At 42.7% G+C, this 27254-nt stretch overlaps 1 protein-coding gene across 2 annotated transcripts in view; it reads left to right on the forward strand.

Moving 5' to 3' along the window:
• The window catches only part of DOCK1 (dedicator of cytokinesis 1), a 285055-nt gene that overhangs the window by 197619 nt on the left and 60182 nt on the right, over positions 1 to 27254 (forward strand). For both annotated transcript variants that reach the window (XM_062000751.1, XM_062000752.1), the window contains exons 30-35: positions 8308 to 8386; positions 9066 to 9166; positions 12455 to 12513; positions 18777 to 18925; positions 26812 to 26897; positions 27089 to 27245. In XM_062000751.1, the coding sequence (XP_061856735.1) occupies positions 8308 to 8386; positions 9066 to 9166; positions 12455 to 12513; positions 18777 to 18925; positions 26812 to 26897; positions 27089 to 27245 (631 nt within the window). The remainder of the gene's footprint in view (positions 1 to 8307; positions 8387 to 9065; positions 9167 to 12454; positions 12514 to 18776; positions 18926 to 26811; positions 26898 to 27088; positions 27246 to 27254) is intronic.

A 27254-nucleotide genomic window follows, 5' to 3' on the forward strand; every position in this document is an offset into this window, starting at 1 on the left:
AGAGATGCTGTGGCTGCCCCATCCCTGGGAGATTGGATGGGGCTTGGAGCAGTCTAGGCTAGTGGAAGGTGTCCCTGCCCATGGCAGGGCTGTGGAGCTCGATGATCTTTAAGGTCTCTTCGAAGCCAAACCCTTATGTGACTCAATGATTCTATGGAAGCAGCAGGCAGGGGGAGAGGTCTGCCAGCCCTGGCCAGCAGGCTCTGATCATCTGAGAGCCCGTTAGTCTGTCATCTGTGATTGCACACTTGCTTGGAAGGGATGTTTCTTAGCCAGTAAACTCACCAGGCATATGCTGATGATATCTGCACTGTAGCAAAGACTTAGCATTTTATTGAGCAGCGCATTATAGTGCAAACTGCTTGTTTAATAGCTAACCTGATTGCAGAGATTTCTTCCAGCAGCACTACAACAAATTACAGTTGTTTTAAATTACAAGATCTATTGCAAGTTTTTGCCAAGTACTATACTAGAAGGTCTCTTTGAATTCAGTAAATCTTCTTCCTTTTGAATAGTAACTTTTGGGTTAGAGGAACAATAATGCTGTCTACTTACAAATGATGCTGCTTCCCCAGTATTGTAGCCTTAGCTAAAATCTCCTAAACTGAGTTGTCTTCTAGCATTTCCACTAGAAAGAAATACTTCCAGGCTTTTATTTCTCTCTCATAACGTTCTCTAGGTGTTGAAATCCGGTACATAAGGTTATACCCATGGCCAGAGTTACATCTTGGATAAAATCTCAAGAGAGCTTTTGAAAAAGTGTGTAGAAATCTAAAGCTTCTTCTTTCCTGCACTCTGAAAGTCCTCAAGAAACCACAGCTTAGACTTCAGACAAGCAGTCATGAAAGGAAGAGAGTGAGGGCAGTAAGACCCTGTGGCAAGCTGTCCAAGGAAGCTGCCCATGGGAGTCTCCATCCTTGGAGATACTCAGAACCCAACTGGACTCACCCCCAGGCAACTTGCTTCAATTTGACCAGAGACCTCCAGACTTACCTTCCAACCTCAGCATCTCTGCGCTCCACTGACTCTACACCAAGTCCATTAAACAGGCAGCTACGTTTCAGTGGTGTAACACTTTTGCCTGTCTGTTCCACCAGGGTGGTTCTGTCAATATGAATTTAAGGTACAAGATACCTGTACTGCAAAAGTGCTTTATGAAATAACACGTTGTGCCTGCTGTGTGCTGCCTGTTATTGGCAGTCAGACCACAAGTTTGTCCTTCAGAATTTCATAGCTTGCAGTTGCTTTTCATTCATCTGTCTCCATTGTTTTTGAGGGCTCACAGCACAGAATATAAATTAGGAAAGAGGTGTCAGTGATTATAGATAATGTGCTAAAACTGTTTCTGAAATGTTTATTAGAAAATGGGTTAATAAAGTGACATAGTGCACCTGTGCTGGTGTGGAGGAGACATTGGGAGAAGATTACGCTAATGTAAGTATTTAGTAGCAAGTCTTCATTGGGATTACTCTGTCCTATTATCATAGCCAGGCTGGAAATTGTAATGCAAAAGAAAGGAGATGATGATGATGATGGCTGGTCTGGGGTTGTTGGGTTTTTTATTGTTTTGGCTGCTCTTTAGCCTGGTGAATTAAAGGTGGGGGGTAGGGGTAGACTGAGCTGAGAAGGGTCATATACAGAAGTGTAAAATGAAAAGGATTTTAGAAACTTTGACTTGGGTTGGACAGTTGTCAGGTCTGGAGGTGTGAAGACAGGTGAATAACATAATGACCAGGAAACAAAGGAGAGAGAATTTGGGAAGGGAAAAAATTGTGGAGAGATGCAAGGAAGGCAGATACCTTCCTGCTCACTCATTTCAGTGATTTTGACTTTCATTTGACTTGTACAAAATGCACATATAAGGTCACTCTGTGTCCCAGGGATAAAATACTTTGGACAGTCACCACACTGCCTGCAATGCTAAGAGAGGAGTGGTTATAGGAGTGCATTAAAACACAAGTCCTAATTCGTATGGAAGTAAAAAGCTGTTTAAAGCTTAACTGTGCTTTGCAACACTGAGACATTGAAAAAGAATTTGAAAGCATTGGAAGTGATTGTTGTATAAAAGGAGGCTTTGCTATTCATGCTTTAGTGAGCATTTGTTGAGGTTTGGGTTTTGCACTGGGATTTCAAGGTCTAGGTCTGTTGTTTCATACGCAGTCTGACAAGATAAGAGTAGTCTGTCTCATATATGCAGAGTAAATTTGTCTCCCAGAGAAGCAAAAGCTCAAGCATGGAAAGCATGATGATGTGCAGGAAGGCTGATCAGCTGTAATAAAGCATTCATTATCCTTCCATCTAAATTAACTGGAATGACATCATAATAGTGCCTTTTATAACCTCACTCCAAATTCCCCCTCTTTTATTGAATTATCAGCTAAACCTAAATTATTTTAAGCTGTATCTGTATATTCTTGTTTAGATAATGACTCTGTCATTAGGGAAGTCATTTGTTCTTTCTCTCCTTCTTTTTTGATGTTCACTTAAGGAAAAATACTGGGGAGGCCATTTGGAGCTTGTACCATTTCGTATCTTCCCGTTGTAAGTATTTTGCATGAGTGCTTATAGTGGAAATCCAAATCCCTGGGCACTAGAGCTAACTAAATAATATACAAAATGGAACGTTCTGTAAGAATGTTTCTCCTTTTGGAACCTCTCTCTCGAGAGGATTTTTTTCCAGAGCAGTCTTTTTGCAGAGGCAGTTTGATGTGTCTGTGTGCCTTACCTGACGAGAGAGGTATGTTGCAGCATCATGTGGCTTCCACCTTCCCTTTGCCCCTTTAGCTTCTCCAAATACTTTCTGACAATGTGAGAAGCTGAACGAAAGAAAATGGGACATGGAATATTTTTAAACATGAGTGAGGGAGGAAGCAAATCAGGACACTTGACTAATTGTGAGAGAGAAGGGAGGAAGGAAAAACAGCTGTACCTGAGAAAAGCTAAAAAAAAAAGCAGAGTTGTTTGGCACAGTGACTACTGTCACACTTGGAAACTGAATCCCTTTGCCCCTTCTTTATTTGCTACTGCCAGTCAAAGTCTAGATTGGAGATATATTAACAGCCTCCTGAATTCAGTGAGGTTGTAGGGAATAAAAGCCTCTCTACAAAGGTAAAATTACAGGACTGAAGCATTAATTTTTGCAGTCCTTGGGGGAGCAATCTCTAAATGTGCATCCACAGACCAGTTAACCACTTGTGGGCCTATTGGAAGTGATGAGTAATCAATAACAGTAAAAATACCCAGAACTCACTAGTTGCAATTGTAGTTAGTTCATGACTTGAATCAGCAGCATTGATTTATTGACTCTGGATAGATATGGGGAGGATTTACTGAAGAAACTAGTACTAACCTATCCTTTGGCCCAAGGCAAGACAAGGTGAGTGATACCTGACCAGATCACAGGTATTTGCTTAACCCATGTGAGTTTGTTTTGTTTTGGTGGGCTTTTTGAGGATTTCTGCTCTCAATGGCTGCTCCTTGGCATCACAAAGTATTTCCTGATGTCTAACCTCTGCCATGGTTTTCTGTATCTCCTGTGTTCTTGCTTCCCTCATCTGAGCATCTCTGCTGTATTTTCCGGTCACCCTCAAAGCACGGTTACTTCAACTGAACAATCACAGAGTCACAGAATGGTTTGGGTTGGGAGGGACCTTAAAGCCCATCTTGTTCCACCCCCCTGCCATGGGCAGGGACACCTTCCACTAGCTCAGGTTACTCCAAGTCCCATCCAACCTGCCCTTGAACACTTGCAGGGATGGGGCAGCCACAGCCTCTCTGGATAGGAAGAAAGTCACTGCATGAGGAGTATTGCAGGTGAGGTTTTTCCAGGGCCAAGCAGATAGGAAGGAATATTTCATCTCTCAGTGGACTCTTAGGCTAATACAACCCACACCAAGCATTTTGCAACACGGTGGAACGTTGCTGCTTACCTGTTTCGCTTCCCACCATCTAACACACCTTTGCAGCCTTCCACTATGTGTTTGTGCAGTTCATTATTCTTTCTGCCTTGTGCAGAACTGATAAAGCTGTCTTGCCAGGAAGTACATGAACAGGGATAAAATACCAAGAAATCCTGCTGATGATGTAAGACCTCACTGTGATGGAAGCTATGGGAACACAGAAAAAGCAGGCATTCCCTCCCTCAAAAGACCTAACTGCAACGGGAGGGCCAACAGAAGGGTGCTGATGTGCTTGGGAGCCATCCCCAGCACCACTCGTCTCCAGAGGCTCAGCACACATAAACCTCATCTGGATGTTAATGTTGTTATTTGATAGATACTCCTGCCCTTTAGCAACGGTCATTCTTCCTCCCACATATCCTGGAGTGACTTCCCTCTGTAATCATATTCCTCCATTCCAGTCACATCAGAGGAAATGTTAATTTCCTTCTTTTAATTGGGTTGATAAAGTCTTTTGTCTCACAAATCTGTTCCAATATGTTAGCATTAGATTTTGTTGCTGTGTGTGACATTCTCGGTATTGCAGCAGAGTGCATTGCACATCCAGTCCCTGAAAGTCTCTCTTTTCAAGGTTTAACTTTCATGGCTCTCCCTGACACGAATAATGTATTCTTTTGTTAATCAAAACCGAACTTCAAGGAAGCACTCCTTTTTCTGCAGATGCAACTGGAAGCTAATCTTCATTATTAATTAGAGCAAGATAAGGTGTGCCACTGCGGATTGATGTTCACCATCTGAGCACAGGAGATAGGTTTGATGACTTGTCTGTCGGCCCAGTGATGGCCAAGTGCACCTTTCATCCTTCTGTGTGTGTTAGCAGCAGCCAGCTTATTCTTCAGAACAGAACCCACGCGTTTGGTTTCATTTGGTTTCATTCTGCCTGTTCTGAAAAGCCACGTTTCCCTCAGTTCTTTCAGTTTCTCCAACTTTGCCAGTGAAGTTCCTGAGGATTGTCAGTGGGAGGAGGAAGAGGATTAAACTAACACCTGGAATGATTAATAAAATGTTCCTGCTTCCTCTTTGGAATTTTCTTTGGGCATAAACCTGAGCTGCTTTGGTATTCATGAGCTGCAGGAGGTATCACACCATTTCAGAGATTACAGCCAAGAACTCATCAAGCAACTTTTTTTTCCTATCCAAATGATCTCTTCAGGGTAGTAATCCTTCTGTCTGATTAACCATGGGACTGAGTGCTGCACAGAAATGGTGAGGTGATGCCAAGCTAACCATCTCGCTTCTGCTGTAGCCCTGAGCCTCGTGTTATTCTTTCTCATTCTTCCTCACTGAATTCCAGGTTGTTCACAGGACAGTGTTTAAATACTCTGGGTAGAAATACTTGGAATGCTCTAGGAAGAAATACTTGACACCTCTCCTCACTCTTGTGTGGGTATGGAAGAGATTACAAGGTGGTCAGGAGTGCCCAGGGTGGTAGTCAGTGATCTCAGCCTGATAGTGAACTCCATCTCAGTCCATCCTTTCCTTGTAGGCCCTGTAACAAGAAAGCTTTACACCAAATCACTCTTACTCCTGCTGTCCCAGCTTGCTGTACAACTTGCTGCTTCTTATTGCCAGTATTTTAATACATGTTCCTGAAATTAACCTTGTCAGATTAAAACCCATCCTAATGTTGCTGTTTTCTCGTGGCACTGGGGGTGCCAGGTGATGCTAGACAGCACTGTGAGCTTAGCCATGGTAGGGTCATTCTGGTGACTTCAGTTGTGCTGGGAGGTCATAGTGCTTCAATTGGATGCTGATTAATCCACTTCATAACTTCACTTTTCCTCAGTTGACTCTGGATTATTCATTTTACTGTCCTGTTCCAGTTTCACTCTGCAGCGCCACGATCTGGAATGGGCATATTTGGACTGTCCCCCATGCTGTAGTAAAGGCACTGCCAATATTTCCATCCATCCTCTCCATAGTGATTGAAACAAGCACAAAATCCTCATTGGCTTACATTTGATTTGTAACTGAGGAGGGACTGTTGTAATAAAAACACTGTTCTGTTGTCCCTGGGACAAGAACGGGGTTTCTTTTGCATTAGGAGGTAGTTTATCTGGTAACAGAAGGAATGGATGTATCATCAAATTCAATCAAAATGGGGTTTGGATAATCAAAAAATCAACACTTAAATCTCTGCGTCTCTTCTTTTGATGTTACCCCGTAGAAAGTTGGGAGAAATACCTGCCTTCCCAAAGGAGCCTGGGTCCAGGGGCAGCACATGGGCTGTGAGAGGATGGTGGTGTTTAATTACAGCTGCAGTTTAACAGATGTGCTGTGCTGTGGTCCTTTTGCAGTAGCAATGTACAATAGATTCTGCATTATTTGTTCTTTATGGGCATTTGCTGGAATTAATATAAGGGAAAAATGAGAGCTACAATTTAAAGAAAAATAATGGTATATAAAGAAATGAGATTGTTCCAAAACGTAATTAGATGGAGCAGATTGAATACATTACAGCAGTGTCTTGAGGCAACATCATTAAATTGTAGCCATAATCCTCCCTGTGTTGGAACAGATTTTATCTTAGTAAGGCAAGGAGCATTAGGTGGCCCTTCCTACCAGGTTAAACTACTAATTCTTCTCAGAAGAGTTTCAAATCTCACAGTATAATCAGAGTTTCAAACCACAAAACAAAGCAGGGCAAGAGTCTAGATATCAAACAGCTGATAGTCTCATTACATGGATGACTTTAGTTTCAGTCTCAGTATATGCTACAGCTCGGTAATTGAATCATAGCTCTGAAATACATAGATCTGCAGTGTGTTAGTGTGCATGCTGGATTCAGCTCATTTGTAAAGTCTCTTAATGAAGTGTTTTCCAAACACCTTCACTGACAAAGACACTGGTGAATAATGTGCAGAAGTGCTGTTCCTGAAATGCATCCCTGCATGTGCTGGGTGCAGCTGCAGAGGTGCCTATGACATCTATGAGGGGTATGTTGTAGACTGTATGGATGTGTGTGTACCTAGGCATATGTATGCATTTAAACCTTATTTATATTTCATATATTCTTTCACCTTTTCCATTTTCTTTCTTATTTTCTTTTATAAATGGGATTTTTACTTTAAAGTTTGGATGTACTTTCCTTCCCCTCCGTTACATTACTTTATAATACAGATACATCCCAGTGGCGTCAACATTTCTACCTTACTTTATTAGTTTAGTATACATAAATGATCTCTCTTAGCATCCTGATGCCTGTGTGCTGTCTGGAGGCTTCATTTCTCTTGGGTTGCCAAACATTTACCTAAATACTACATTTTTTTTTCAGAAGAGATCACTAGGTACCTTAAATTCAGTACAGGCTCTTTCTGGCTGCCTCTACTGCTTTGTTTAAAGAGTTCTAATGTAAAATTGGCTTTGTTATTTGCATTTCATAGTGAAGGTGAACCTGCTTCTGCAGGGGGGTTGGACTAGTTGATCTCTGGAGGTCCCTTCCAACTCCTACCATTCTATGATTCTAAAGATTGCTGTTGGGGGAAAAAAAAAAGGTGGTGCATGTCATGAGTGTGTCATGAGTGGTCTTTGTCATTGCTGGCACTTTCAGGAGACATAAATCTCTACCACAGTCTACTCGAAAGACAAGCTCATTTGTCTGGGCATTAGCTGGCAGTTTCATAGCATGCCTTTAAAATATTCAGGAGGAATCTCATGTTTGTTTTGAAAATTGAGATTAGGGTACCAAAGAATAATGTGTTTACTTTTAGCACCATGAATATGTAGTGACCTACTTACACCCTTTGGTTTTCTTTTTAATGCTTGTCAAAGCAACTCCTGATGCAATTCCAGAAGCATCCTTTTCAAAAAAAAACCCAATAGAGCACACCAGGTACTAAATGAACACTTTAGAAGAGTGAACAACGTTTCAAAGATTGTCCTTCAGCAGCACTTTTTATGTGTTATTGTGTCACAGGTAAAAGACATTTACCTCTGGTGTTTAAAAGCATGGTTTGCTTGACCTACAAGTTGAAGTACAGCCAATTACAGGTCTAGGTTTGATACCTCACTATGGTGCTGTAACTTTAAACAAATATATACTTTTTGCTAATAAAATGAATGCTTAATGATGTCTTGATTATCCTGAGATATTTTAAAGGCAAGTGATTTTATCCAAAACATTCCTTGTGTTTCTGCGTATGGTAATTTACTTGATTAACTTTGAGAACATCTGCATATAATTCTGTGTACTTAACAGTGGTGAGATCACACTGCTTTTCCAGTAACAGCTACAAATTCCACTTTCCAGACAGACTCTGGGGGTTTTTTTTTGTCTAATTGGGATGCCAAACGTACAAAGGTACCACAGAAGAGTGTGTAATTATGTAATTTTCTCTTGATCTTTCAGAGTCTTCCTGCGAGCAATTAATCAGTATGCAGATATGCTAAACAAAAAATTTCTTGATCAAGCCAACTTTGAGTTACAGGTAAGAAAAAAAGGCCAGAGTCTCAGAGACTAATGTTAAAGCTGTAATAAATTTCCACTAAACACATAATTGTGGCACGTGCACATGTGTCGTCGTGACCCCCAGCTGACCAGTTAGCTCAGTTAAGTGCATTTCAGACTCAACAGGGGTGTTGTACAACCTGTTCATTTCTTGTGGATGTTGTCCTAGAAGAGCACCAAGTCTTAGCCTGCAGTATCACAGAAACCTCCTCGTTTCCTTCAGCAAAGGCAACAAAGGGGTGTCCTTCCCCCTTTCTGTGCAGATGCTCCAGCAGAATTAGTGCCTCAGACATGGAGGCTGAGAGGTGGCGTCTGAGTGCCCCGCAGATGAGAAACACAACATTTTAGATCACTTGTTCAGGACCCTTTGGGGGTTCTTTTTGATGCATATTTATGTGCTCACATTTAAATTCACTTGAATCATCAAAACCCAATCGATTAGGATCTGTAGATGGGGACTGTTTCATGGAAATGTAAACAGAGCGAGGAGATGTACTAAGAATATATCAAGAAACACCGTCTCTGTGCTGTCTGTTATTTTCTCCTTGAAATATTTATGTGCATAATTTAGATGCTCCTAAGTTGTTTGTAGGTGTGCAGAAAAAAAAATGTTTCAGAGAATTAATGGTGTCTATTCTTGTCATTTTGGGGGCTTTCAGCTTTGGAACAACTACTTCCACCTGGCTGTTGCTTTTCTCACACAAGAGTCTTTACAACTGGAGAATTTTTCAAGTGCTAAAAGAGCAAAGATACTTAACAAGTAAGTCCTGTTCGTCATCTAAATCATGGACAAGAACTTGAGGTCTATTAACATAATTTTAGTTTAATTTCTTAGCTAAATCCATTCAAATTGAGATGCAATCATGGTGTAATGAAAGGTTGGTTTTAAAAACACGAATCAAGTGTTGCATGTGTTTCTACCCTCGAATCAAGATCTAAATTACACGATTCATTACTGATGAAGACAGTGTTTTATACCGCAGGATGTTCACAAAGTCAAGACTTTTCAGGAGTATTAACATATTATAAAACTGAATTTTCAAATCACTTTAGCTTTGTGCTTATTCTAATCTCATTTTACGTGCACTCTTTATTGCTTAATTCCTTTTAGAGGGGATTTTTGTAACTACAGCCGGTTTTGCTGCGCCACCCCTGAAGAGTGGGTTTGTCTGACTGCAGCCTTGTGTGCTTGCCTGGTGAAAAGGGATTACATTGCCTACCTCAGAACAGGGAGAGCTGATACCTGATCACTATTCAGAACCCCACAGCAAATTAAACCCGTCAGAAGAAGAAAGATTGGAAATAAGACTGGAGCATGAATGTTTTGTGTAATTTATGTATTTCTCCTAATTTCTCACCATTGGAGTTCCAGTGTAGTGGACCTTCTCATTAACTAACTAAACACTGAGCACTGGAAAAAAACTGGTTCCATATTTTCATACACCGTGTGTGGATTCTCCTTCTGTGTCACGGTATCTGTGAAGAGCACAAAAACACCGTTAATGCACAAAAATGGGGAGTTTCGACACTACAATTTCCTGAGCAAGTGTAGCTCAGGCTCCCTGGACCTTCACTGTGCTTTATATAGCTATATAGAGAAAGAAGTTGCATTTCTTGCCACTTTAGCTTCTAAATTGAATCCTTTTTGTATATTATTATCGTGAGTGAGAATGGGAAGAGTTCATCACTGCTGCAGCAACGTGTGATTTCAAAGGCTTTTTGCTTTAACAGTGGCTTGCAAGCTTTGACCAGAAAAGACAGGGCTCTGCATCCCATCCCTTCTTTTGGCAGCTAAGTTTTGCCCTTCAGACTCATCCACTCCCTTGTGAATCTGGAGGTGCTTCATTTGGAAGCTGTGCTTCACCTGAGCTTTGAAACAGAATTTTTAAGCACTAGATGATCTCATATACATGCCTGTGACTCATGGGGCTTCCTTGATGAAACAGGAATATTTACAAGTTCAGTAGGAAAGTGGTGTCAAGCAGAGCTCATGGTTTTGCATTTGTGCTATAAATACCACAAATAACATTCTAGTTACACGTCTATGACAGGAAATCAAGATGGGTTTGTAAGGCAGGTAAATATTAATTCATCAGATTTAGAATTTATGGAACAAATTGGGTTTGTATGAGATGGGACCAATGATGCAAATTCTCTTTTGCAATTAAGGGTGTAAAGGATACTTGCAAAAGGCCAATGAATTAGCAAGCAGAGGGATCAAAGCCATGGCTGCTGCCAGTGGTGTGCACCAACGTGAGCGTTCTAGTTCAGATCAGGCTCCTGACCTGAACGAAAAACCAACAGCTGAGCTGTGACTGGGCTGGAAATCACTGTTGAATACATTTCTGGACTGATATTCCCTCTTTTTGAGGATGGGAACATTAGACAGAAATTTCCTTCAAGTGATTTTTGTATTAATCTGAGCAGTTTATCTTGCTGAAGAAGTTCAAGAAATCAACAGACGTTTCTCACTGCTAATAGAAGTAAATAGATTATTTGAAGTGGTTACTTAATGAAGTTGGCTAAATTGTAAATCTCTGTTTATAATTATTTTACAAGTTGTGATTTTCAGTTTAATCATAGAATCACAGAGTGGTTTGGGTTAGAAGAGACCTTTAAAGGTCACTTAGTCCAGCCCCCTTGCCATGAGCAGGGATGTCTTCAACAAGCTCAGATTGCTCAGAGCCCCATCCAGCCTGACCTTGAATGTTTCCAGGGATGGAGCATCGTGTTTTGGAGACAGAAATAAAGGCCATAAATTCTTGAAGATGCAATAAATGTATGGTCTGGAAGAACTTTTATTGCTACGTGAAGCCATTACCAGTTCTGTGCCCGAATTCATTAATTCACTCTCGAGCTCAGCTATCCTTTAAATGTCAAGTAGTGTGCCAAATGGTTAATAATTAAGAAATTCATTCTTGTCATTTGTAGTTTTTGCTAAAACATTGCATGTAAGCATTAGGTGACAACAGATTCTTAATTATGCAGAAGAATCTCTTTAATCCATATTAATGACAAGGTGTCTCACTATTATGCCACAGAAATCCCACAAGTTGCCAGATATTCCCATTTTGCTCATCTTTAACAGATAGATATTCCATGTAGCAAATACATCCTTGAAGCTCATTACAGTTCTGATCCCATGTTAACGAAGGCAGGAGGAAGCTTTCCAGTCATTAAGCTTCCCTGGAATTAAAGTGGGAAAGGAGTGGAATATTAAAAGAGCCCTGGCAGGAGACGTGAGGTGTTGGTGCCACCAGCTTTTGGACTCCCAGCTCCCCGGGCTGATGCTTTCACTCATTGTCTGAACCAACCAAGTTAGAGATGAAATGAACCAGCCTTCTCTTGAAATAATGGTAGGCTTCCAGAAGGCATCTAAAAACTGCCAGGGACTGCTCACCTCTGGTCACAAAACCCCGTTGGAACACAGAAACCTCCTCCTTCTGCTTTTGTGCGTCAGAGTACGAGATGTCACATGGTGGTCCTTGTTATATTTTGTAGGACAACTCTATGCTAAGAAGGTGCTTAAAAATAAGATACAGCCTTAGGCCATGAAGCTCTCTGCTATGCTTCCTCCAGCCATTAAAATGCTCAGAATTAATCTGTGTAACCACCCATGTGTCCCAAGTGAGGGTCTGACAATGTGGCAAAGAGAGGTTTTTGCACAGGTGAAGGTTCTGTGTGCGTTCTCCCTCGGGGAGGCATCGCTGCAGAAACTGAAATCTGGGGCCTTTTGAGGGAGAGCAAGTAACACAAGGCGAGGAACAGAAGCTGGTGGCTGCATGTCTGAGGCTTTTGGGATATCTTGGACATGTCAGGCAGCCTCTGTGTGACGCTGCCTTGTAAAAGGGACACTCGGCAAAGTGCAGTGCTTATGGGCACATTGCTGAGCTCAGGAGAGAGCTTTGGTGGTGTTCTATGTGCTGAATGTGGAGAACCTGCTCTGTAACTTCAGATATTTTGGAATCCTGATCAGGTTTTTAAATGAGATGTTTCTGCTTATTGGTATTAGTGTTTTTTTGACTGGTGATTTTGCTTTCCTTTTTAGGTACGGTGATATGAGAAGGCAGATTGGTTTTGAAATCAGGGATATGTGGTATAATCTGGGTAAGTAGCCTGAGCACCTACTGCTTAATGCTCTCACTCATTGTCTGAGCCAACCAAGTTAGAGATGAAATGAACCAGCTTTCTCTTGAAATAATGGTAGGCTTCCAGAAGGCATCTAAAAAGCAGGTAATATAAGAAATAAAGGCACTTCTGCACACTTGCTTCACCATCTGGGAAGATCTGTAACTGTAGTCAATGTTTATGTATCTTCTGGTTTTTCATGGTACTCAACCTCATGTTAAATAAAAACAGAATGGGGGAGTTTTCACCTTAAAAATGTCTACATACACACACCCATGTATCCACATAGACATGCACACACACAAATGCAGGTGGGGGCAGTAGCTGTGGCAAAAAAAAGCCTGTCTACAGGCTATCAGTAACTTAGCCTCAAAATTCTGCTTAAAGTCTGATTTTCAGTCTTGTTTGTCTGCATCAGAGCGACTGAGGAAGATCAGGAACTTGATCATCCCTGGATTTTGTAGGTAAATCAGGCATGTCTGACTACCTCAAGCCTCTGTGGGTATAATTTAGCTATATGGGGATTGAATTGCATGAGAAACTGAGTATTTGCTGTGACCTGATTATGCCCATCTGCCAGATTTCATTTTCCTGAGCTTAAGAGCAGAGACACTTCAGCTCTTCCGAGTTTGATCAGAAGTTCTGTAAATAATCAGAAAGAAATGCATCTGCCACTTGTATCTCTAACTGAACTGGTGTTGCTGAGGCTTGGAAAACATCAGCGTATGTAAGAGACATGAACACCAGGGTTTGTAGGTGTTTGGTATCACAGAGTCTGCATCTGCTCTGCTGGAATGATGAGAAAAGTCTTCAGAGAGCAGCTGAGTTCACTTTTTATTAGAAGCTTCTTTTGTGAATTGAGTGTCTAGAGAACAGATTAAAGTGTAGTACACACCTGATATGGGACTTGACAGCTAATAAAATCAGTATTGTGCCTGATGCTGGGTCGTCCAGCTCAGGACACTGGCAGTAATTAGTCAAATCTTCCCCATTCCAGGCTTGCAGTCCTGTAGTCGTGTGTTACTGATTTCTCTAGCACCTTTGGATCTTACCTCTTCCCAGTTTCCTGGACTGGAAGCAGAGAAGTTTGCCTGCTTAGTTAGACATCTGGCTGTTCTTCCATGAGGTTATTTTATTCAGGCTGTGGACACTGGAGCACATTTGTGCTTTACACTAAGACTACTGATGCTGGTGACTCTTGAACAAGTTATCCAGCTGCTATAGGCTTCAGTTTTTCACCATTAACAGGAGGATGATCGTTTCCCCTGGAGTTTTGTGGATGGACTGGCATGAGGGGTGCTGTTTTCTTCAGTAGTTTTTCCTGTGCTGTCGTGAAAGCCTTTTACTTTTCACAGAGTTTTTACAAACCCAGATTATCTAAGTAGATGACTCCATGACCTCCTCTGGCTCTAATGTCTGTGATTCTGTAAGTGGCTGGGATCATCAGTGCAGAGATCTCACATGTAGAGGGAGTCAGTAAATTGCTGCTCTTCTCAACAAAAGCTCCAGGAGCAGGTAAATGGGAGGCAGGACCCCAATCCACGGCAGTCTTTGTACTCTCATAATGAACAGCTTGCTTTTCTTCATCTTCTTTGTGCTGCAGCAGTCCATGCTGATCGTGTTTAACTGCTGGCTCTTCACCCATCTCATGTATGTCACAGCATCAATTAAGAAAGAATTCTGACGTAGCACTGCAGGGAGATTGGTTGAGGGGCCACTTGACACTTTTGCCTTAGGAGTTGCACTGCATCGTTAATGTTTGTGTTCAGAAACAAAATCAGAAGTGAAAAGGTATTCTTGCACGTGTTTGAGCACATTATGATGAAGCTGAACAACTTGATTTGTCTGTTGAAGAGTATGGATGTTTTGTCTCATCACTTTCTGTTCATAAATGCCATGATTAGCTTGGAATGCCTGCAGAGTTAAACCTCCCCAGTCAGAAGCAATGCAGCCCTCTAGCTAGAATGAACATTGGAGAATGTATTTCCTGGAATTAAATAGTAAAATACAGTTTCTGACAGTTTTTGTTCTGTGTGTTTCTGATGCAATGGTGGCTGCAATATTCCTACCTTCCTACCTTTATAAGTGGGGGGAAAAAAAGACAGACCATAGGTAGTGGGATGCAACACCAGCTGTGAGCACACACTTTAAATACCTGTAACTTAGGAATAAGCTTTTTGTTCTAAACAGGGAGCCACGTATGAGAGATCCAACCTGACAGATTTTCTATTTAAGTCCTAGTTGGAGCTGTCCTGTTTGATACCCTGCTAGATTTGATCAGGAAGGCTTTAGATTTGAGCGCTGTGATGCAGCAGCAATGAGGATGGCTTCAGGGAGCCTAGTCCCAGCATGCAGAGCCCCCACTGTATTGCCTTTCTGAAGGCTCTGCAAAGCTTTTATTTTCCTGTGTGCACCAAAGCCAGGGCATATTAATCTTTGTAGGCTTGCTTCCTTCCACATCACAATGTGAACTTTGAAATAATGTATTATTTTGAGTCACTGTTTTGTTGGAACTGGGGCTCCTTAGACCTTGGCAAGACAGTGAGCACCAGAGAAGTATAAACCAAGCCGTGGCCTCTGTCTTGAACACGTAGGGACTCAAACAACACGCTCTTTAAAGCATTATATGATGCAATTTAGCGTATACAAAACACAGTTTGACACTGGGTCATGCCTCCCAGTTTTCAATGGTTTGTGGTTTCGATGGTTATGTGTTAAAAGAAATTGTAATGATGTTTAAAACAATATCCCTCCAGTGAAGCTGGTCATGGAAAGGCAGCTCAGAAAACATGGCTTGTGTTGACGACACCTGAACTAGCTAAAGGGAAATGGAAAAGCACAGTTGCTGGAGATGAAGTGAAATGGGTTGCTGCTGCTGTCCTCCAGCGAAGTGCCCACTGGCCCACTCCTTCCCTCCCAAGTGCCTGACGTCAGAAAAGGTGTCTTGACAGGGAAGTTAATGTTGTTGGAGGGAAAGCCAGGGCCAAAAATAAACCTGAACTTTGAGTGTTATATAAATACAAGTCATTACAGATAACACTCTCTGAATTAGTCATGTGTGTTCAGAGCTGACCCAAGTGAGAGGTGAGGTTGCTGGCAAATTATTCAGTGTTTTCTTGTGGCCCAAACTTAAATTAGAAGAACCTGGGAAAGGAAAATTGCACGTTATCCAATAAAAAAGGCACCTTGGGTTTGGTTCCTGCAGTGAGGTCTGCTCCTGTTGCGTGAGCAGTCGGTAGGAGCACGTCTCATGGCAGATTGGAGCCACTGCAAGGGGCAGTTTTGCATGTTCAAAAGAATACTTTTTTCCTGCATGTGGCTCTTAAAGCAGCTGTGCAATTTGCTTTTCAGAAGAGAATCCTCAGTTTTCTTCCAGACTTGTCACATGTTGTGTCTCTGCGTGGGAGTTCCCACACTCAGGGGGAAAAAAAAAGTGTATTCATGGTTGGGTTGTTTATCAGAAAGTGCTGCCTGTGACAGCTGCCTGCATGCTCTGGAGTACCAGAGGAAGATCGTTTCCTTTTGTGTTTTGCTCTCATACATTCTTCTGTGGTACAACATCACACTGGATCACATCACTGCAGCAACACGTGCGTGTGCATCAGCCCGTCGCTGACGTGTGCCGGAGTGTCGGGAGGGTGTCACACACAGCTCCTGACCGCCTCCCCCATCACCCAGTGGTGGGCAAACCCTTTATCCATATCAGTACTCATGTGTGCTTGATGAAGAAAACCAATCAAGATGGCTTCATCTTTAAATCTGGCTGCCCTGCCATGCTGTAGTCACTGCTGGCCCCGCTCCAGGGCTTTGCATCCAAAGTCCCCAGCACCGGTTGTGCTGCCCCAGAGATTCCTTCCCCTGGTTTTTTGCTGCAGCTGAGCTGCATAAAGTCTTGTGGGAGCCACCCTCGGACCCTCCAGGTGACACAGAGTCATAGAATCATTTAGGTGGAAAAGACCTTCAAGCTCATCAAGTCCACCCCCTCCCCTCACCCTGCCCAGCCCAGCACTAACCCACAGCCCTCAGCACCTCAGCTCCACGGCTTTGGGATCCCTCCAGGGCTGGGCACTCCCCCAGCTCCCTGGGCAGCCTGGCACAGGGGCTGACAACCCTCTCAGGGAAACAGTTCTGCCTTCAATCTAAATCTCCCCTGGATCAACTTGAGTCCATTTCCTCTTGTCCTGTCAATTCTTACTGGGGAGGAGAGACTGACCCCCACCTCACTACAGCTTTCTGTCAGGGAGTTGTAGGGAGTGCTCATGAGAAGAGCTCAGTGGGTTTCAAACAGCAGATGAGGGATTTTTTCACAGTACAACATACAAGTGATTTTAATACAATGTGTGTTTTTAAAAGGCTTTTGTGAGTCCATCGTTTCTCATGTCTGAGGTTCAAAGGACATTGGTTACTCTTCTGAGGGAGTCCCTGTGCTTGAAGCAGTGGAAAAACCCACCGTGGCACACAGAGAACTTCGTGACATTGGATTTGTGCCTGACAAATAACTTTTGCCACTATTACTTGTTCTCTGAAATATTGACTCTGACACTTTTCAGGCATAACACAAGAAAACTGCCACCTGAGAGGCTGGATGTAATAATACTTGTAAGAAAGGGGAATACTTCACACCTCTCACTTGCTATTCCTCAGCAACTATCAGCATTGCAACATCATACAAAGCAGCAGTTTTAGTTGAGTATTAATTTGCTGTAATAGGATTGCTGATGCTAATAGGATTCTGAAGTCTGCCAAATCAAGTAAATTATATCTGCTAAAACCCAAAGAAGTGATGTGTTTTGTTGTAAAGGACTCTTTCTTGATTACGTTTGTTGAGATCTGTGTTAGTTCTGGTCAAAAATGAAGCTACTAATTAAAGATATCCACAGTTACAGCCACACTGGTGTGGTGCAGTGGAACATAAATGAGTTAGACTCTATAATCACACCACTGGTAACTGCAGTGGGAAACAAGAGGCTTAAAATGGAGGAAGATGAGGGCTCCTTCTCTTAGCTCAGCTCTGAGGAGGTCTGGTCTGGACCACAGCAGTGCATGCACAAACAGCCAGACTGTATCCATCCATTACCACTGTGTTAGTGAGACATGACGCTGGTTGTGTAGTGAGGGTCAAATGAATCCCAGCCCGTTGCTGGGAAGGGAATGTATTTGTGTTTCCTAAACTTCTTCCACTGAGCCCTCTGCCCGCAGCTCTCCTGGGCTGTGCCATCCTTCTCCACACCAGCATCTTCCCGTGGACTTGTTGAACAGATAACTTGCAAAACACATCATCTGCACTCTCTGCACTTTCATAATACGAGCAGTAACATTTATCTGATATGGACAGTAACATTTTTAACTAGTCCAGTATTTATTAGGTGCCAGGCTCCTGTTCAGGTTTAATTTCTGCTCCATGTGCCGAGAGCGCAGCAGGGACAATTGGGAGAGGTGCAGGCTTCTCTGGGGAAGGGAAATTCGAGATACAGCTTGCCAGTCAGATCAGGTCTCAGAGAAAGAAGACATACTGTCTGCTCGGTGCGATGCAGCTTCGTGTCTGCAGGCTGTGTAAATACACACTCGTGGTGCCACTTTGAGAGACTGACACAGAACATTTTGTACCCTGCAGAAGATACAGGAATCTGAATGAGTTCATACAAGGGATGTGCCTTTTGTCCTCCTTTTCTGCCAATCATGAGTTGTATGTTAAGAAACCCCTGAAACTGAATGTGGTTGTGCAAATACGGCTTCTTGATGGAAAATGTGGTGAGCTCCAGTCTGCTGATTCAGCAACTCTTGTTAGTGTTTGTACATAGCACATAGTTCCCCTCCTGTGGCATAAACAATCAGAAGTGTTTCAGTAGAGTCATATCTTAGTACACAGTTTGTTAAAAATCATAGAATCACAGAATAGCAGGGGTTGGAGGGGACCTTTAGAGCTCATCCAGTCCAACCCCCCTGCAGAAGCAGGGTCACCTAGATCAGGTCACATAGGAGCATGTCCAGGTGGGTCTTGAAGACCTCCAAGGAAGGAGCCTCCACAACCCCTCTGGGCAGCCTGTGCCAGGGCTCCCTCACTGAAACAGTAAAGTAGCTTTTTCTTATATTTACGTGAAACTTTTTGTGTTTCAGCTTCATCCCATCACCCCTTGTCCTGTTGCTAAATGCTAACGTATCGACACAGGTTTTATAACAATTACCCTGTGCTAAAGTCAGTGGCTACTTGTTAACTCTGGCATGCATCTTTTCTCTTAAAGGTCAGCATAAAATCAAGTTCATCCCAGAAATGGTGGGGCCTATCTTAGAAATGACTCTTATCCCTGAAACCGAGCTTCGGAAAGCTACAATCCCAATCTTCTTTGACATGATGCAGTGTGAATTTCATTCCACTAGAAGCTTCCAGATGGTAAGCAGCAAGTTACAGATATTTGAAGTTTGTAAGAAGGTTTTACTTGTTCTGTGATGACGTGAAAGTGTTTTTGTTGTTTCTTCTTTTTCTGGGGAATCCTGTCACTGTGGGTATCCTCCTTTCCTGTAACTGTTGAGCAGCTGTAGGGTTTTCACCTGGCACTTTGAAGTCTTTCTGAAGGAAACATTTGCATGAAGTAAATGAAACCTTTCGTTCTGGTACAAAAGGAGATCAAAAGGTGATGTCTTTAATTTTTCCCTGCAACTCAGCACAGGAGCCTGCTTCTGAGTTGAAGGAGCACAAATGAAGCCTGATAATGTGGCAAAAGCCCCTTATAACATGTAAGAATTTATACTCTCTATTATGTCATAATTTTGATACACTTTTGCGTGTTGTGGATTTGGAAGAGGGAAAAGAAGCTGCCCACTCAGCCTCAGTGCTTCTTCAGGCTATACAAGCACTGCAAAATCTACACTAGCATTTCTGCTCTAGTTTATTTTGACACGCTGAGGGAAGCCCTTGAATAAGCACACACAGCCTTATCCTGACAGCATCAACTTTTGACACACAAGTGGAGTGAAAGAAAGTTTCCTGATGTTATTCATTTGACCTTCTTTCCCTTGAAGATTTGCCTTCTGCATTGAGAGTAGTTAGGCCAGGTAATTTTATGGTATAAGCCAGAGTAGCTCCTTTACACTGTGAGTTTTCTGTCAGTTCAGGATGTGACTTTGTGAGGTTTGCAATAGTTTGACATGTGTTGTTTACTTTTTCCTCTTCACATTGGCAGTTTCCTTTCTTGGATGAAAAGTCTTATCCTTTTGCATACCTTTTTTGTGAGCTATCACTCATAACCAGCTCTTAATAAATCTGTAGCCAGAGTAAATGAATACCTGCATGGAGAGACTTAAGCAAGAGGAACGGCATCAGTTTCGTTTGCTTTGTGCTGGTTGGTGTGTAGGAAGGTTGTGAACTGTATTTTGGATCCATCCAATTACTGCATAATCAGTCTTTCTTATGTTTGCCTACAATGATAGTGTAAAGATTGAAATGCTCACTGGGATGCCATTTAATCAGTCTGCTGTCAGATGCTCTCTTTTGTTGCTTGTCATTTTTTATTTGTACAATTATACGGATCATGAAAAATCCGAGGGTAACTTTATAGCTAAATTTATGGCCCTATATTTTCTTGACAGAAGGAAACCAGCTTTGTGTGGAATAGTTGGGTGATTTTAATAAATGAATGTCTTAAATATTTCACACACATTCTTTTTGCCTTCTGAGAAGAAAAATGCCACGTGCTTAAGCGAGAGATGTCTCAGGTTGTAGCTGCTCGATATACATTTCTTCTGTCAGCGTGGCTTCTTTATGGCCACAGCATTGACATGGCAAGTGCAGAGGTACTAAACCCTTTTTCAGTGCCTTTGGAGTGAACAGTAATGTCTAATGGGGAATAATCAGCCTGGTTACGGTTTCGCAGATAATATAGTTACATAGTTTGCTGAGTATAGCAGGTTGATCTCTGGGGAGTGAAGAGCACAGCTGGTAAAAAGCAGAGAATTACAGAAAAGTCAAGGTTGGATGGGACCTCTGGAAATATTCTGGTCCAAACTCGGCCTTCAGTTGGGTTATCCAGAGCCATCTCAAGCTCAGTATTGGATATTTACAGTGAGTGAGGTTTTCTCACTTCCCTGGGTGACCTATTCCAATCCTTAAGACTTTTCATATATCCAGGTGAAGTTTCGCTGAAACAGCCTGTTCCTGTCACTGCTTGTGTTGTCAAATGCACCCTTGTAAACAGAGCAATTCTGTCTCCTCTATAACCACCTCTTAGGTGCTGGAAAGCTTGCATCTTCTCTAGGCTGAGCAAACCCAGGTCCTTCAACCATTCTTTGGGTCAGGTTGTTCAATGCTGTTCATCTTGGTGGCCCTCCACAAAGACCGCCTCCAGCCTGTCAATATTTCTCTTGAGCTGGGAGAACCAAAGCTGGACATGGAATTCCAGATCATGGCCCAACAAGTGGAATAATCCTGTTGATCCTCTAGCTGTATTCTTGTTAGTGCACTCAAGGACACATTTTGCCTCCATTGGAGTGGCACACTGCTTCTTCACAGTTTGCTGTCCACCAACTGCTTTCCAGCAGAGCATCTTGTACTGCTGTTTGCAACTCTGCCATCTCAGACTCAGGACTTTTTCTCTTCCTTAAATACTGCACAGTCTCTTTCTTTCTCCCCAGGTGCAGGACTCTGCACTTGCCCTTGTTGAGGCAAGGTTCCTCATGAGGTTCCTCTCTGCCCAACTCTCAGCTTGTGCAGATCTCACTGAATGGCAGCACAGCCTCCACTGTATCAGCCACTCCTCCTGGTTTGGTGTCATCAGGGAACTTGCTGAGGATACACTCCACCCCCTCATCCACCAAATAGATTATTTTCTATCATGATGTACTGCATCATGAAGTTCACGTGCAACCACCGATTACCATTGTCCTGCGTTGCTTCCAAAGAGAACTTTGAGACTGAATGGTTGGCTACTGTTAAACTAATCTGCCAGAAATCCAATTATCTAACCTTGTTAGTCACATCAAGAGGGCTTAAATCGGCTTCACTTCTCCAGCAGTTGTATAAACCTCACGATGTGTGTGGAGGAGTTGAAGTTTTTTGCAGAACTTCAGTGCTGTGGTGCCTTGTGTTATAAACAGCCAGCTTTCCCCATGGCAGTTTCCATTTCAGTATGAATTGGCTTGCCTGGTAAAACCAGTAACAGACACAATGTGGGGTTTTTTTCTTCCAGTATATATAGCCCTGAAAAAGGGGAAGATAAGTTCCTCTCATTCTTACAAGACTAAATTAAAGGTCAACTGAATTAAAAGCTGGAGTTGCCCATTTTTGTGTTCTCCCTCTTATGGTGCTTTGAAGCCTGTATAAGGCTTCAAAGTAGCCTGTACCTCAAAGCATGAATGCAATAGAGTCAGTGTGAGACTGAAGCTTCCCCATAGAAGAAAATGCCTCCTTCTCTGCTCTGCATTTTTCCCTTTGCCCGTTTCACTAGCAAACCCTCCAGATCAAAGGGAATATGTCAGAGCCACAAGAGTGATGAAAGAGAATTGGTTTGATTGTTCAGGGCGTGGTCAGGTGAACGTGATGGATCCCGTGGTGACAGCAGGTGAGAAGGTTCATCATGAAACGATCATTCAGCTGAAATGTGGAATTCAGACTATAAAAAGCCTCGAGCTCCTGCCGTTGCTGCCCGCTCCTCCTGCTGTCACGTGCTCTAGCTGCATTTCCTATGAGCACTCCTGTTTGTTTGCCTGCTCAAAACTTCTCACTTCCCTTTCCTGGACCTGTGTCACTGCTGCTGGAGTGTTCTGTGTGTTTTGAGTTGAACTTGTTCATTGAGAAGTGCCAGCGCAGGGAAGGGTTCAAAACAGAGCTCGGACGAAGCAGGGGGAGGTGATGGGCAGATTCTTCCTGTCTCAGGGTACTGCATCGTAAGAGGATTTCTTTTCACTGATCTGGCAAAAATTACTTAGGAGATGTAGCTTACTTCAAGAGCCATGAAAACCTGTTAGAAAATAAGGGGCTGAGCCAGAAGTGCAGCCCCAACCTGTCTTCCCAAATATAATTACATTTCTCATCAAGTAGGAAGGAAGGAAGGACCCTTATACTTCAAAGGAACATCTGAGAGGTGTAACCCCCTGCTCTGCAGTAATGAGCAAGAAGAAATTAGAAGTCCCATATGTCTCGTTTTCAGACTGAGCTGCATTTCTAAGGAGAATCATCAGTGTCTGGTGGTGGTAGCATCAGCAATATAAGCATACAAGCTCCAGCATGTGTTCTTACCCTGTTAGAGCAAGGAGTTGTGTAAAAGTAATGATCTGAGGAAAGAGCCCCCAAAATGCAACAACACATCTGTCCTGTCTTCTGCAAATTGGGATGATGCTGGTCTTCAGGGTCTTTTGCAACCTGAATGATGCTGTGATTCTGTGACACTTAGCATAATGGAACCATAGCCAAAACCACAGAAAAATGATACAGAAATGCATAAGCACTGAATCCAAAAAGCAGAATCCTATAGAAATACACAAGGGATGAATGCAAAATGCAAAAGTGCATAGAAATGAGTAAATGGATGCATAATGCACATGATTGCTAAAATCAAACCATGGGTGCAGCTGAAGTACCTCTAGCTATTGTTGTGTTGTGAAGAGAGTTAAATGAGTGGAGAGCATAAGAAAGAAAGAGGAAACCCTTTTAATTAATTCCTAACATTTAGCAATGCATCTCAATATTGTCAAGACAGTCACACTAGCATTTTCAGTGACTACTTGTTGGTTATCAATAGTTGTTGGTACCTAGTTTGTCTGAATCTGTCCTGACTTTTAGACTCTGTAATTCCCCGTTATGTCTTTTTACCGCCTCTGAGCCCTGTGTTAGCCTGCCCTCCCCTGTGCTATAGATTTGCAGACAGAAGACAAGTTAATGACTTGTCCAAGTTTCTGTGATGCTGCAGGTTCTCCTCTGCAATCCCACTGCACGTGCAAATTCAAATAAGTCATCCCCAAAAAGGATGAATTTCAGTACAGTAACATTTTTAGTTATCTACAGTTGAAATGTAAATGTGCACATCCTTCCTGATTGCTGGCATAGTGGAGAATATCAGGATTCCTCCCTCACCCCACCTGAAAAGCAACAGTAAGTCTAGAGACCTGCAAAATCACCTCATATTAAATGACTGCCAGATCTGTTTGCCAACCAGAATGCTGGGGGGAAATAGGCAAGTGAAGAGATGAAACTGTTGGGAATGAACTGTTGGCCACCAACTTTCATTGCAGCCTTTGGACAAAGTTTTCTAGCACTCGTGTGCTGTTTCTGCTTTTGGGCTAATTTCTAGTGCTGGCATTTGGCAAATCCATTATTATCCTATATCAAAACAAACAGCAGCTTGGAGGATCGAAAGTCCTCTTCATCTACAGCTAGATTAAATTGTCAGTCAGTGCTACAAATATAGCCTGACCACACTTTAGGTGAACCTAAAACCAAAAGCCGTTAGTTGAGCTGACACTTGAAGAGCTTAGATAGCATACATTGATTTCTTTTCTCCAGACAGGGATTGTAACAGACAGATGAAGTACTGGATATACTCTTTGCTCAAGCTCAAACACACTTCCTAAGGAAAGCAAAGATCTTGATCAAAACTGCAGGGGAAAAGTTGATAATCATTTCCTGTAATCTTCCTAACATCACCCCTCCAGCTTTGGCTGTTAACACAAGGATGTGAATCCAGCAGTGCCAGATGTACCCCTCAGCCTCCAGACAGAGCCTCAGCAAGAGGTACTGGATGGAGCAGAACCATTGATATGCCAGCACATATTGTGAGTTCCATCACAGTAATTACAGGCCCACTTTGTGCTGTGTTAGGAAAGGGAAAGGGAAAGGGAAGGAAAGGGAAGGAAAGGAAAGGAAAGGAAAGGAAAGGAAAGGAAAGGAAAGGAAAGGAAAGGAAAAAGAGGAAAACCAGAGACTGTAGCAACAGATGCCAGATGCATTGTCCCAGAGCTGTTAGCTTGTGGTACTCCAGGGCCACGTTCTTACTCCCACCTTGGAAGACCACAGCTCCATAAACCTCCACTTCTAGAAAGGCTCTTCTGTGGAAAGACCTCAGACAATTTTTACTGAGTTAAATAAGGTTTAGTCAGCTGGCTTGTGTTATCTGCATCATACAGACTCCTTCAGAAGGATCAGGAAAGACTGAAGAGCAAAGAGTTAACATTCCTTAAAACCCCAGAAATGCCACAGGTCTTGCTCTTTTCAACCCAAGAGAGACATCAGGGAGACGGCCCAACAAAACCCAGGTTTACAGAAGTTTAAGTAAAATCGGTATCAGGGAGATACTCAAGATCCTTTATGACAAATGTCATTGCTCCTCTTTGTCTGAGTAATCTCTTGCTGAGAAATACATCACCTAAAGGGCTCACACTGGCAGCAAGTGTCATTTTTCACCTTGCTGTAGAAAGTCAATTTCTTTCTGGTCTCATTAGAGAACATGAATTTTGCGACTTCTCTGTTTCATCATTGTGTTGCTTCAGTGTTTTACTTGACATGTCCTTGGACTACAGAAACGTGTTTCAGCTTGTGTTTGCTTCTTGGAGGAGGTGGATTACATTAGTCTTCCTTTTCTCATTTTCCTGTCATTTTTTGAATAATGGATTCATTGTATTAAACACCTTATTTCACTTCAATATTCGTTCATTTCTTCCCAAGGCAAGTCGTGAGGGAGTGGAGCAGGTTACTCAGAGAGGCTGTGCAGTCATCCATCCTTGGAGATGTTCAGCAGGTCACAGTTGGCCTGGTCTAGTGTTGGCAATGATCCTGCATCACCTGGGAGTTCAGACAAAATGACCTTCCAGGTCTCTTCCAGTCAGTGTTCAGTCACAGTGCTCTCTGAGGCTGTCCTCATTGCCTCCTTGCATTGTTCCCAGTGAAAGAGGAGTCTAATTTTGGTTACAGGCTTTGAGGAAAAGCTTGCCTTCTGCAGTTAGAGAGAGCCCCTCTGCTGATGGGGAGGTGTTTGGTGGCTTTAACAGAGGAGCTGATACTACTGATAAAGCAGTTGTTGTGACCCATGGAAGCTATTTATAGTGAACAAGAAATGTCCTTATGTTAGTGATACAGCTTAACAAGCGGGGAAGTGTAGAACTGGGAATAAAAGCTTGAATGGAGGTACAGGAGTGGATCCTGAGCACCACTCGTGTCAGCTGCTGCTGATCCAGCAGTTGTGGAAGTGTGTCCTTGGTCCAGAAGTCTCCCAAGCTTCAGACAGCCCTTTTTCATTTGTACATTAGATGCTGTTAATATTAACTGCAGATGCAAAGTACATCTCTTGACATTTTCAAAATGTTAGCACGCTTTGTTCCTGTGCAGGTGGGCCTTGGGCTCTCCTCAGAATAGTCAGGGACTGCTCCAGTCACTGACAGTGACAAAACACAAGGACAACTGTTCTGTTGCTCATCTCCCACTCAGACTAATTGGCTGCCCTTGCCCTGCCCCAGCTGCTTTCTCACCTGGGCTCTTGTGCTCAGGTCTCTTGACAACAGGTTGTGTCAGTAATGGCGTGGATGTCTGTGCTTATTTAATGAAGAGTTGTGATCTGGATGACTGGATCGATCTGTTACGCAGCAGCAGGCCTAGCATGAGCCTTCCTCCACTGACAGTTTGCATTCACTCCTAACCTGGGCCCTGGGGAACGTAGCAGCAACAGCTAAAACCTTCTGTCATCATTAAAATCCAATGAATTACCCAGTTTGCATTTAAAATGTATTCTAATGCCTGCTTAAGTTTGTGTTCTTTCGTTATTGCCAAATAAAAGTATTGCTCTTAAGTTGTTTGAAAGAACTTTGCAGTGACTTGTAACAGGCTTTTCAAGTTGTGCCCCACTATCAGTTGGGATCTGTACACTCACAAGGGACGTTTTTGATGCCAGGCTGTGCACCCAGACGAGTTATCCACTTAGGTGTTATGTTGCCTCTCTCATAGGGTTCAGCTTTTTTGTGTTTGGCTTTTGTTGCTGCTGCCATTATTGGAGGGAACATTCTGTGCCTAGCTTTGTGTCTTCTTGAGTCCTGCCCTCATCTTTGTCATTAATCTCCTGTTTAGTTTTTCAGAATGCCAATATTTACACTTCATTTAACAACATGACCGGCGCTTCCAACAAAAAAGTCCTTGTAGGGCAGCAGATCATCGTGGGTGGTCTTAAAGTCAATCAAGCTTTCAAACAGTGGCTAAACGTATCACCAAGATATCCAACCAGTCTGTGAAGCATTGAGGCTACAGCAATAAAGTGAAATATTTGCCATCTGATTATTTACGCTTGCTTTGTTTAATTATAGTTCGAAAATGAGATCATCACGAAACTGGATCATGAAGTGGAAGGAGGCAGAGGAGATGAACAGTATAAAGTGTTATTTGACAAAATGTAAGTGTTGATCAGCGGTGAGATTTATGTCACAGTGAAGTCAGGGGAGAGAGCAATTAGACTACAATGAATTTTGTAGCCCAGAAATAATTAAAATGTGTTAATGATGCGTAATATTTAACATTGCACCTGAGTCAAGGGGGTTTTTTTTCTGCATGTGATTAACCAGGCAAATGTAATTGGTTTTCCAGTCTCTTGGAGCACTGCAGGAAACACAAATACCTTGCTAAGAGTGGGGAAGCTTTTGTGAAGCTCGTCGTCCGTTTGATGGAGAGGTTGTTGGACTACAGGACCATCATGCACGACGAGAACAAGGAGAACCGCATGAGCTGCACTGTCAACGTGCTGGTAAGCAGA

This window comes from Colius striatus, chromosome 8, assembly GCF_028858725.1.
Source record: "Colius striatus isolate bColStr4 chromosome 8, bColStr4.1.hap1, whole genome shotgun sequence".
Lineage (NCBI taxonomy): Eukaryota > Metazoa > Chordata > Aves > Coliiformes > Coliidae > Colius > Colius striatus.